The sequence below is a fragment of the Carassius gibelio genome, chromosome B7 (genome assembly GCF_023724105.1).
Source record: "Carassius gibelio isolate Cgi1373 ecotype wild population from Czech Republic chromosome B7, carGib1.2-hapl.c, whole genome shotgun sequence".
In the NCBI taxonomy this organism is placed as follows: Eukaryota; Metazoa; Chordata; class Actinopteri; order Cypriniformes; family Cyprinidae; genus Carassius; species Carassius gibelio.
In genome coordinates, this window is record NC_068402.1 from 33457728 (window position 1) to 33471008 (window position 13281).

The 13281-nt window shown below is 36.5% G+C and overlaps 1 protein-coding gene across 3 annotated transcripts in view; it reads right to left on the reverse strand.

Moving 5' to 3' along the window:
* LOC127961428 (DENN domain-containing protein 5A) overlaps nt 1-13281 on the reverse strand; it is a 53823-nt gene extending 40542 nt beyond the window's left edge. The window contains exons 1-2 of one of the 3 annotated variants that reach the window (XM_052560514.1): nt 12979-13281; nt 522-593 (exon numbers count right to left, since the gene is read on the reverse strand). In XM_052560514.1, coding sequence (XP_052416474.1) covers nt 522-593; nt 12979-13078 — 172 coding nt within the window. In that variant the 5' untranslated portion in view covers nt 13079-13281. The remainder of the gene's footprint in view (nt 1-521; nt 594-12978) is intronic. The other 2 variants (XM_052560512.1, XM_052560513.1) reach the window with 2 other exon arrangements.

The window sequence follows — 13281 nt, forward strand, 5'->3', positions numbered from 1 at the left end:
TATATATATATATATATATATATATATATATATATATATATATATATATATATAACAATTTCTGGAAGAAGACATTTGTTTAGAAAGTTGCAAAAAACACAAAAAAATGGAAATCAAACCCAGTCAAAGCCAAAAGTGCAAGAACAGTTGAAGCAGAGAAGTGTTGCAACGCGTGGAAAAGATGTGCCTCGAAAATCATTCAAAGTGAAGGAGTTACAGCCCACCAAGCAAACCTTGCTGAAAGTTCACCAAGCAGTGACTGACAAACAGTTTGGAGTGCTAATAAATTTCTGCTGCTGAGAGAGGAAGAGGAAAAGGTGTTGAGGGGGAAAGGGTGGGAAGACAGGTGATCCCACGCTACCCGACCACGCAGTCGTCTCACACATGAACAGTGGTGCTGTGAAAGAGGTGCGTGGAAAAGTTAAAGGTTAGCGGGCCCAGGCCAAGCTGTGGCTGATTGTGACACAAACAGGAGCACTGACTGCAGGACAGGAGAGCATAGTGGGGGACGAGGGGGTTACCTGCGTCTGCACTCGCCAAATTTCCTCTGCCAACATCTCTGAATTTAGTAGCCTGTATATACTGGCATAAAGCTACACAAAAGATAAAACAGTGCAATTAATCACTTACATAAAGAGAGTGAGTAATCTTCACTTATTACTCATACACAACATCATTAAGGGCACTTCTTGAAGTCCAATATAGAGGACTAGTGTTGCTTAACAATAAAATTAAGAAAAAATGATCAATTCAATTCATTAATTACAAAATAAAGTAATATTTAAATTATAGTTAACTGTCACAAAACAATAATAATAAATCAATAAATCATTTTTAAACTGATAAATAAATAAATACACATATAAAAGTATACGATTTCATGTTTAAATCTTTGGTAAAATGTACAAACAATAAATCAATAATAATAATAAAAAATCGTATTTGACATTGATTTCTTTAGCCATTTGCGACATGTTTTTTTTTTTTTTTCCAACACCATGTAACAGTCCACCCAAACATTTTAATTTGCAGAAATGTATCCCCTCTCAGGTGTAGATGAGTTTGTTTTCTTCGTCGTAACAGATTTGGAGGAATTTAGGATTTCCAACTTTTTTTAGGACACCAACATATTTGATTAGAACTGTTTTGGACTGTAGCTGTGCATATTTCTCTCCTGATTCAGACGAGTCAACTTTACAGCTGAAGAAAGTGATATTATAGACTCTTTAGTAAGCCGGAAGAAACAGTTGATGTTTTTTTATCAGCTGTTTTGACTCTCATTCTGACGGCACCCATTCACTGCAGAGGAACCGTTGGTGAGCAAGTAAAGAAATGCTACATTTCTCCAAATCAGTTCGGATGAAGAAACAAACTCATCTACATCTTCGATGGCCTGATGGGTGAAAAAATTTTCACAAAACTTTCATTTTGGTGGACAATTCCTTTAAAAATATCTTGAAACCCCTCTGTTCAATTACGTTGTATTCTGTCCATTGTTGCAGAGATGTTAACTCCCTTTCCTGGTCACAGATCCTACAGATTGACTGTGTGTAATTTTGGTTTTGAGACGTTCTGCTCGCTGTCACACACATTAGACACAGCATGTTGAAACAACCGAGACTGGAGGCGGTGTGCGCACACATGAATGTCACCGGTGTTTTCCTCTCCTCTGCTGCCCACACAGTAAAAGCTGACTAATTTAAAGCTTTTCAGCTCCCATATCAGAGAAAGTGTAAGATACCTACCTGATCTGCCTCAGACAATGAACAAATACAGCCTTGATGCAACAAGAACAGACATGCCTCCGAGAGATGTTTCCCTGAGGAATGTGTTCAGGTTTAAGTGGAGGGTATGAACACGTTTATTTGTCACCAGTCTTTAGGGATGTCGTGTGTTTAAAGAGTTAATGGAATCTTTGTGTGGCATTTAAAGGGCAAGCAACAAATCAAATCCGGTGGTTTCACCAGCCTGGGATCATTACAGGGATAAGACCAGGAATGTGTGGAATTGACCAACAAAACACATACACTAGAGGCTGTGGACAGTGTCACTGTTCTACAAGTGACCACCAGAGACAACATCACAATCTTAATATAACAACATGCTACAATATTTAATATGTTGCTAAATTATCCATTTTCCTGTACTTTATTAATGTTTCCGATCTGTCATTTTCCATGCCAAACTTGTTCCCATGTTCTTGTTCTCTTTCCACTCTTTATAATATGTGTCAAATATATAAAAAGAAGATTCAGACGAGAATCTGACTAAAACTAGTAAAAGGTAGTGTGCAAACACTACAGACTCTTAGGGGAATGTTACATAACGCCTGAGAAGCAAACACCGAGGCAGATGTTAAAATCTTTATGTGTGGATACCCAGATGATTCAATTATTCAAATATTTTTCAACTTTTAACTCTCACTCTCAAAAAGAAAAAACTTTTTCCTGGATGAAATAATAGATTATTTTTATTCAACATCAACACTGGCATAAATTGAGACTGACTGGCATATGTTGTGTAATATATATATTTATGAGGATGCTTTTAAGCTTCTGCTCCAGAATGTTTTTTAATGCTTAATGATACTGAGAGTTCAGATGTGACATTTTTAATCTTTATTTATCTTTAATACAATAATGCTAGGATAATACATTAATATAATAAATGGTGAGACTAACATTTCATAAAGTGTGACGTATGCAATAACAATTGATGACAGATCAATAAATTATTCAAAATTGTATGCATATTTGAAGTAGTTATGCGGCCTTTAAGAAATTCGGTCTGTTGTGGTGCAATTAGTTACAATCCCAACCATATTAATAAATAAAAGTTATGCAACAATGCTTTTAATTTACCACTGGAAAAACAAAAAAGCTGAACCAGCTAAATTGTATGGAAAGCATGGATTAAAAGCATGGATTAAAAATTTGTAGTATAATTTATATATATACATTTTTAGCCTAATTTCAGGAAGGAAAATGGTTCAAGTAATATGTGGGAAAATATCTTGCAGAATTTCCATTTTGCTAATTTGTCAGACTAAAAACATACTGAAAATTTGGATCACTAAAAACTCTACATTGAAAAACTTTGGTATTAACCAAAACCAATTTAGTAAAAAACTAAATATATTGTATTGTACAGTACCATTGTTGAACGATTTATTATCATTTATCAAAGACACCCGATGCATTATGGAAGCATATTTAACTCAGAATGTTAACCATATTAATCCCAGTATTATTTCACTTAGACAAATCCTTATATAAAAGGTACTGCAAGCAAATTGTGGTCACCAGTATCCTAAGTATGAATTCAGAGGCAGTGCCACACGCAGAGGCGGGCAGAGTGGAGAAAAGCAATCAGCTCTGATGAATGAAAAGACTTCGTCATGGTTCATCTGCCTTGTTATTTCTCTGCCAGCACCTCACACATGATTTGTTTCAGTCATGGGACTGTCAGCACAAAAGGCCCGAGATCAAGTGAGGATGAGCCAACAGCAATGAAGCCAATGAAGAACTAAACACTCATCATTTTGTCAACAGCAAACAAGCGTTAGATATTATGAACTGCAAACAGATCAATAAGGCCAAGGTGACAAGCACCGCTGCTGTAAACAAAGCAAAAGTACTCAACTACAAGAGGCCAAGGGGTCAGATTCAAACCACAACAAACAACAGGGCCCCAAATATATTCTCAGTGTTTCTAGTGGTTCAACCTTTATATAAGTGCAGTCATATTTGTATTTGCTGCCGATTGGAGCCCATACACCATGATTTTATTTGATTTTAATTAATTATGAAACAGCTCTAAAAATTGATTTACAAAAAGTGAGATATTATTCTGTTTGGAATTTTTTTTTAAAAGTTGATTCCTCATGAAATGACCCCTGCAAAAGGCTTTGGTACTTTCACAAAGAGCATCAGAGCCGAAAGAAACCATGAAATGAAGCGGAGGGGGAAAACACACTGTAATAAAGTGACAAGACGCTGTGGTTTTCGGAAAGGTCAGTGCTTTAGAAAACATATCAGACCTTTTTTCTGACTGCATTTGGGAAAGAGCAGAAAGATAACTAATCAACCACATTAAAATAAATGGTTCAACAAACCACACAGTTCTACACAATGGAAAGTCCCACAATACTGTATATGTTTCGGCTATTCCAAACTACATTTGTTCGCATTTTAATTTAACCTACGTTACCAACATTTTACAAAAACATGTTGAAGTACATGAAATGGAAGTTGTCTTTTTATTGTTGTGCCGTATATTTGAGTGAACAGTTTCTTGAATGAAAAAAAAATACTTGATCAGTGCATCACTGCGTTTGCTGACTGCTGCAATTTTATACAATAGTGATTTTATTTTTACATAGTGATATTTATGGTGGCTTTAAATATCTGTGGAAAAATGCTTTTAATTTGATATAGTATAGGAAAAAGTTGGACTGTAAAAAAGGAAAAGCTGATTCTTTTGAGTACTCCAACTGTTTTTGTTTCTAGGCTATGAGGGAAGAGATAAAGCTTATTTTATAAGGTACTTGTGTATGGTGGCCAGAGAACAGCCAGAGGCTACAGGCCTGACATGAATGCATGCATTAGCTCTGGGAGGAGGAGAGCTCTTTAGTGATGGCCACTTCATGCAGGAAAGAACAAAATTAACCCTATGAAGCCTACTGTACCACATTTGACAGGCTAATTTCTAAGGCCTTGGAATTATCAGCTTGATCAAAACTTTGCTGAAAAACCTGTTGTACACAATCTATTATGGCTTCTGTTGTCTGATTGATACGTTATGCTTTTTTAGCCAGTAAAAGTTATTTTATACTGCATGCATCATCAGACTTTTGAGGATTGTTCATCTCTCAATTATCATTGTACTACAGAGTTTTGATCATAAAACTAAAATTAATAATATCTCTCAAAGACTCTCTGCTATAAAGGTCTGATTGATTTACAATCTGGTAAGAATTGAATCATTCAGCAACTGCACCAAATTGCATATTTTGCATATCCACACAGCTGCAGGAAAACATTGAAAAGAAATACACAAACCTGGGTATTTAAGAATGAGAAATGACAGATCGGTTATGCATTAGATGATCATTTGTGAAGTGAGGCATGATCACCTCTGCTATTGAATAACTAGACTGGAGTTGATGTGATGGCACAATGTTGACCCTTGCAGTGGAGTCCAGACAGAGAGAGTTAGTGGGTAGCCTACATCTATGTGTGAGCAAAGACAGGGGCACAAAGAGAGCAAATGAATTTCAGAGAAGAGGAGTAACAGATGGCTTTCTGCTCACTGTGCTCAACATCTACTCATCTGTTACCATTACTGTATGTAAGGTCAGGGTAACTTGCAATGTCTAGCAGATGTTTTTCTTAACCAATTCTCCTATTTTACTCACTGAAATACTGTCTTATTTTTTATTTTAACAAATGGAAACATTCAGTTAAAGTTACATAATCTTATATTAGAAAATATAGAACAATTAGTGTCACTTTGGCTGCATTAACACTGTATGCCTTGATGCCCAATTCTGATTGGTTGACTATATCTTATATTTATGATGATCAGATTATATCTTCATTTAAAACTGACCCATGCCTGATATCTACATTAACATGCCTGCCAAAAACAGGGTTGCCACTTGCCAGGTCAATGAAAAAATCCAGCTGCTAATCAAAACTAGCCCAGTCGCATCTTTTCCATGGTTATCCCCTCTGTCAGAAGTCCATCCCATCAAAATCCCACTCCAGGGGAGATCATTTTAACCCGCAAATTAAAAAAATAACCTGCAGCAACAGAGTTAAAGAAGCCCAAATTTGCGTGAAAACCACAACACTGCCCGTAAAAGTATCCACCTGAGTTGACCAGCTTTTTCAATGACATACGCCTCACATTGACAGGGGGATGTCTGACCTGCCCTTTTACACAGCAGAAGCAGATGCACACATCCCATTCATATCAGATTTATTCCCACATACGAATGAGGCCTGAAACCGATCTGAGAATATCAGTATCCATGTGCTTTTTCCTGTTTATGTGTTCGTTGGTCATATCTGCTCTGTGTCATATGAGAGAGAAAAAAACTGAATTGGGTCACTTGAACCATGCAATGTAAATGCACCCTTTGTGTCACATATGCTAAGGCATTAAGTTTTTGCTTAGGTGTTAGTTTTTTCTATGGTGGTTGCAAAGGCATTCTGAGTGGTTGCTTATAGCACAAGTCAAAAAAGCCCCAGGTCTGTCTATCTGAAATCATAAGTAAAAAGAAACAGCATATCAATTAGTATTAGATCTGGTAACAAGCTTATTTCCAGAAAAAAATTACTGTATTTTATGTATATTGTTATTGTGACACAAAATTACTGGTAGTCATATCATGATATCATATTTTGGCCAAGATGTGACCAGATTACAGAGATTTAGAGGCTATGATTTTTTTTTCAGGGAACTACACTTGTTTTTGGGATTCGCAACTGTTTAAAGGTATAGTTCACACAAAAATGAAAATTGTGTCACAGACTTTCTGCAGAACACAAAAGAAAGATAGTTTTAAGGACTCTGTGGTCCATACCACACTGGACACCATTGAATGTCATTGTATTTATATTTTAATTTTGTATATACGTATTAAAATATCTTATTTTGTGCTCCACAGAAGAGCACAAGGATGGCTAATTGAACAAACTTGATTAATTGTTGCTAAAACAATTTTGTAATGATGCAAGTTTGAGTAGTGTGCAGGATTTTTCGGGATTACATTGGACTTTTATTCAAAGTACATATATGAATGATTTAGGTGTGCAAGGCACTATTTGGAATTAGATAAGTAAATGATGACAGAATTTTCATTTTCGAGTAAACTATGCCTTAAACTGTTCCTAAAAGTACCCTAGGACGCAGTGTACAGGTGTAGGGGTATTTTATTGCTGGAGAATAAATCAAGACCATTGGCACAGAGGAGAATCACTGGTGAACAGCGCTTCCTTTACTGCAGTGCAACCCTTCAGCAACACATGCAGCGTGGTTAAAACCAGCAGGCTAAGAACGCTGTGTTCCTCTGCTCCCACAGGAAGAAAGACTAATTTTTTTCATTGAGCTCATTTTTACACAGGAACAAACTGACTACATACATGGTTAAAGACAATTGTAGCTAATCTCTGTAAGTACATGGTGTACTATGAAATGGCTAGGGCTGGATTGCTTTAAAATAGGTTTAATTGAGCAGTCACACATCTTTAAATTGTGTATGCTAGATAGAGTTAGACCATTTACAAGATATTACAGAAAGTGGATTTTCAATAAGGAATTGGACTTTACATGGATGTTTTGTTATCGTTTTCTCAATGAAGAGGAAAGCTTAAAAATTATCCTATAAAGCCACTCATAAAAATGTCTTTATCATGCACACTACATTAATGACTAATCAGAGGGCAAGAAGTTTGAAGGAGTGCTCTTTCATGGTGATGTCATTGAGAACGAGCTCAAGAGATGGGGGTGCATGGGAACTCCTGGGGGACAGTGTTTAACTCTGTGTGTGTGCGAGTGTGTGTCAAACCCAGCTGCCTGTCCTCAGTGTACTGAGGGCCTGACGGTGTACCCAGGCTGTGAGCCAGCCAATCAGAACGCTCTGCCAGCAGGGCCTCTCATGCATATGCTAATGAAGCCCTCACCCTGTGCCCTGTCATTGGGAATAAAAGAGGGTTTTGTCACCAACTTTGCAGAATTCTGGAACTACTAGTGTTTTATGCAAAAGCAACAGGACAGAGGATGAAAAAGCTCATTAAAAATAATAATAATAATAGTATCGCATCTAATCTAAGGTTAAGTGGAGAAGACAAGTATGTTAGTCTGCAGCCCCAATTACCAGCATTCATTTGATCAGTTACATTACAGAAGATGTCCTTTTTTTAATGCACAGTCTGACTCTGAGAATGTGCAAACATTCAATGCTTCCTTCACACAAAGTTTTAGCACTGAATATATGAATATTAATATATGTGTTATGTGTTTTGATGCCCCCTTGGTTTCCTCTTGGTTAAAATGAAAGTACGTTTTAATAACTTGTTTGAGTAGTTGCTAAAGGGATTCCTTCGGCATTTCATAGTGGAAAAGTGTCTACAAGAAACTTTATTATATTTTTGTGATGGCCTGACATCTATGTACAAGATGCCATGTTGAAGAGTAGCAAATTACAAAAAGCAATACTACATAATGTGAGGTGCCTTACATAATATTATGTTAAGATTTCAAACACTTTTACCATTGTGCAATTGTAAACTAATACATTTTCATATTTGCATCACATTACCAGCTTATATGTATGGCTTTCGTGACGTAAACTTGCTCGGTAGCGCACCTGGTACAGCATAGCACTTGCAAAGAAGAGCAAATGGGAATCAAATCAATCAAACAGACTCATGATAAAAGTTTTCAAAGACATGCATGCAGCCTGGTTGATTCAGCTAACGTGATATGTTATTTTTCCTCTAATTAACACTATTGGTTTGGTCTATGGTAGAGTTTAGCGTATGTGATACATATTTTTCAACCCATTGTTGTAGTTTATGATCCATGCATGTCGATTTATCAGCAAAAAATCTGGTTATTGCAATGAGCAATGCTGAAAAAGAAAGGAAGAGATCGAACAACAATATGTGTCAATCACCTGTATTCGCATATAAGCTATCGAATTGCAAATTCTTTGCTGTGCAGCTGTATGCATACACTTAGCATATAAGTTTGGCATGACACGTATCTTAACTACTACTGAAGCTCCTTTGATGAGCAAAAGGAAAAACATTTCAGCTCCAGCATAAGTTCCCACAAGGCATTTTAAATTGACAATCATCCATGTCTAAGAGACTAGATTAAGCTGCAAAGATACAAAAAGTAATTATGCATGAAAGGGAACATGAGATGCAATGATCTTATCTGCTTCGTGATTGTGAACAGACCAAAGCTTTTCATCCATTAAATCAAAAATAAAGATGTGCAATAAAAACCACCCGGATACCTACTAATAAACCCAGGGTTGCTTTGATTACAAGGGGTCCCAACACAAATACAAGAGGGACACCAGCATTTACTGAGTAAATCTGGGAGTTCCAAGGAAAGAAAGAACCACAAGTGAACCAGAATCATTTAAACTTTCAGTTCTAAAAAACACAAACCCCTGTGAAAAAGAAATTAAAATACACTTGTAGTCAAAGATATATATATATAAAAAAAAACTGTTCATTCTGAAAAACATCATCAGTTCTACATAAAAGTAAACTTCTGTCATCTTTTTTTGGATGCATTATCCCTTTAACTGGGTCAAAAAAGCACTTTTAAGTTTAATATAAATTTAATCCAATACATTCCCTTTTAATAGCAATTAAGTTTCTGAAAACAATTAAGAATACACTTATGTGCTATATGAATTTAAATTACATTAGTTATGTGTTTGCACTATTTTTAAAAGTATGCTAATTTGTACTTTGGGAACAAGGGAACAAACTAAGGAAAACCAGTTTGGTAAAAGTATGAGGACCCTTCAAAGCAATTCTACTGCAAGTATAAGTTAGCACTGGTGATGTTTAACTAACAGAGAGACGCCCGCTTACTTCATTGGTCTAAACGGCATCTCAAAAACATGAAAAATATGTTTTTGTCTAAACACACTTCACACAGCCAATTTTATGTGCAGAGCAAACTGTATTCTCCTTGTCGTTCTTGCTGTTTGTGAATATCTGGTGATTGTAACCTGCTAAAGGGGACAGGAAGTGGGAGGAACGTACAAGCAAGAGTTTTTAAAGCCACAGACACAAAACCTCACAAAAAGGGTTGCATACAGAACAGGATCAGATGTGTCCCTTAAAACAGTCCCAGCAAATAATTGAAAATAGATGATATGAAAGGTTATTTTAAAAAAATCTACAAGAAATTATTTTATCCAAATCTCCCCAGTACTTTTCTGAAACTCATGTGCAAAGGCAAAATAAAGATTTTCCACGATTTGTGAGCTTGCTATGAGAACTGATCAAGATAAAAAAAAAGCGTACTGCAAAAAAAGAAGACGTTGTCCTCAGGCTGTAAAAAAAAGTGTTACTAGTGATTCACAAACAGATTACTCTTATAAGCCTGTTTCTCAGTGAAAAGACTCATTAACTCACAAATTATCAGTTTAAATATGTCTTAAATTAGTCTGACAAATCATCATCTGACTCTCTGAACTATAAGGCGTCATTCCTTAAATTGATATCCACTCAAAATGAAATTTCAGCGGCGGAGTAACCCAGTACCTTTGTGATTCTTCATAGACGTAAACAGAGAGAAGTTGTTCCGGCTACGATGTTCTTCCGCAAGACGCAAGCAGTTCTGTTTATTAACCGCTAGAGCGTCAAAAGTTACCTACCGCAGCTTTAAGTTAAAGATATACATTAGTACGTTTTTTTTCTCCACCTATAGGACAAATATTTATTCAGTTTTGTCCTCATTTAACCTCAAATTTAAGGAAGGCAACATAACAATGGAAAATGTAGGTGCTCTAATGCAATAGTGACCCACTTTTAACGGTCTAATGGATGTTTTTCATTACAGCTAACTCAAGCCCAACCGTCTGGCCCAACAGAGAAATGCAAGGAATGACAATGGCTCTTATTTTCGCTCTCTTAGCCAAGAGATATGCTAACACTTCAGCAATGCACAGCATTCTCATCGCCAGTGGGAGGAAAGTTTCGGTAAAGGATCACAGGACGCTCACATGGCCATGTGGAGCACTTTTTCTCAAGTGTTTATCAGAATCCATTCAATACAACATAAAAAATTGTGTGGCAAATTAAATGTCAAAAGCAAAATCCCATTACTATTTGATAGCATCAGTGTAACATAGTACTCCTACAGTAGCTTTTTTGTAAAGGTTAACCATACAGAAAAAACCCTAGCAAATGGACAACAAATAATCAAAAACTACTGAGTGTGAACTCATTAAAAGACAGTAACATTACAAATGCATGACAAAGAAAAAACCTGACTGACTCGTTTCCTCAAAAAAAAACAGCATGTAAGCACTTTCAGTCCCCCAGTTAAACTAGGCCACCACAGAATCAAAGAATATCACCCATAACACTGACATGTTAAAACTTTTCAAAAGACATTTTAAAACCTTAAAATCTAAATCTCCTTTTTTTTTTTTTAAACAGCATCTCTGGCTACAACACTGTGACTGGATGCTGCTTTAGGAATTGATGGCTTTTTGTTCTCCCCAGAGAATCTCAGTGACCTCTCTTTGTCTTTAGGGTACGTGTGGGACACGCTCCATTGATCGGGCTCTTCCCCAGAGGGCACGTCATTTTGGACACCAGTGACTTTCACTACAGGGTCAGTTTTACCACAGCCATCTCTAAACGCATCATTCATTGCTAATCAATGCATTAGACCCTTAACAGATATGTATAACTCCAAGACTCAAAGTCACACAACACACATCTAACAGTATAATCATACTCTCTAAACAAAATACACAAAGGAAACTGATACTTAAATGGCCAATGGCACATTGTCTTGTTATCTTCAATTGTTATATCAAGTATTTTAGACCTTCCAAACTTTAACCTCTGGTTTTCTGTTGTGCACTGAACACTGTTCTTGTGAATTCTTCAAATTTAAATGCCATAAGAATGATTTGCGACAGTCTGGGAAACAGGTTAGAACAGGTAAATCGTACTATTTATAACATATTTATAAAATTATATGTACATTTTTATATTTACACATTGTAACTAATTGTGTTATTATTATAAATTATGATAATTATTTTACAATTTTTAATTTATTTTAACGTCCCTCCTCAAAAAACAACAACAACAACAAAAAAGTATAATAAAAATTGCATTTAGAATTTTTTTTTCTTTTTTGAGGAGGGACCAAGAACAAATCGACTGGCACAACAGGAACTACCCTTGTTGATCTCCACATCCATAAATAGAGCTTCTTGAAACTTAAATTCAGTGACTGAGTTTCACCTTTTACATCTGATTTAAAACCGATGCAGTTCATGGAGCAGCACTATAACCCACTGACTCTGATGCAACAGAGCCCTTGGGAAACAAAACAGCCTTTTTCATAGAAATCCATCAACATCTGAGTCTTATTACAACAGTGGAAATCTACAAAAACAGAAAACGCAAGTTGAGGAAGCCCGAAACCACAGGAAATCTGCACTCTCGCCCAACAACTCTTCACGTGCTGCTTCAGAGAGCCTTTAAGATGAGACGATAGTGTAAATGATCCACCATAAACACATGGATAATTTTTAACAAGTACTGTGTTACTTAACTGGAAGCTAGAGATGAAGGAATTAATCATAATAAGTTGGAATAGTCTGAAAAGATTACATAATAATAACACCTTGCTTTGATGACTGCTGGAAATGAACTGTTTATGAAAGAGTAAAACCTACTGAGTAAACACAAAAACAAATAAAACAAATGATTTGCAGAATATAAATTAATGATATGGCTTTCACAGCTACTACTCTTACATAAGTAAATAGTGTCATTCTCCCTGTTTTGGGTATGTTTTTTGGCCTGTATAAATAATAAGAATGGAGGAGCTGTTATGAAATGACTGATGCTTTATTTTGGGTTGAGTTTAATTAACTAAAATAAGCATTTCCTAATAAAAGATGAAAAAAACTGTTGACAGATTTCCTCAAAGACAAATCAAATGTCAACTTTAACACTACAAATTACTGTTTGCAACAATTAATGTAATATAATAACATAAATCTCAGCACTCGTGTGTTTGATATTACGCACGTCCACCATACTGTAAAGCCATTTGTGCGTATTTGGTTCTATTATTATTATTATTGACTGATAAATCACTTCACTGAAACGTAAAGCGTAGATACAATAAAATCTCATAAATCTGGCGAGGTCAGAGTCCTGAAAAGCCTTGTTGTTGCTCGGGTCTTACCGGACAGCTCGTCTGGTTCTAAGCCGCTCTCGGTGTCCAGACCGCAGGTCACGAAATAATCCGCGAAGCGGCACGAGCTCGAGCTGAATCCGGTGCTCATTGTGAGACGGCTCCGCTTGTGTTCCTCTGTGTGCGGGTCTAGAGGAGCGCATAGTACGAGCTCTGTGGATCACTCTGCGCAGCCATTGCGGATGCGGACCAAGGCAGGAGCCCCGAGCGCCAGTCGCATTGTGGCCTCCGCCTCCGGTAACGTTAAAGTAGCTCTCGGTGCTCGGCGTTGTTCCTGCGCATGCGCACCGCTCT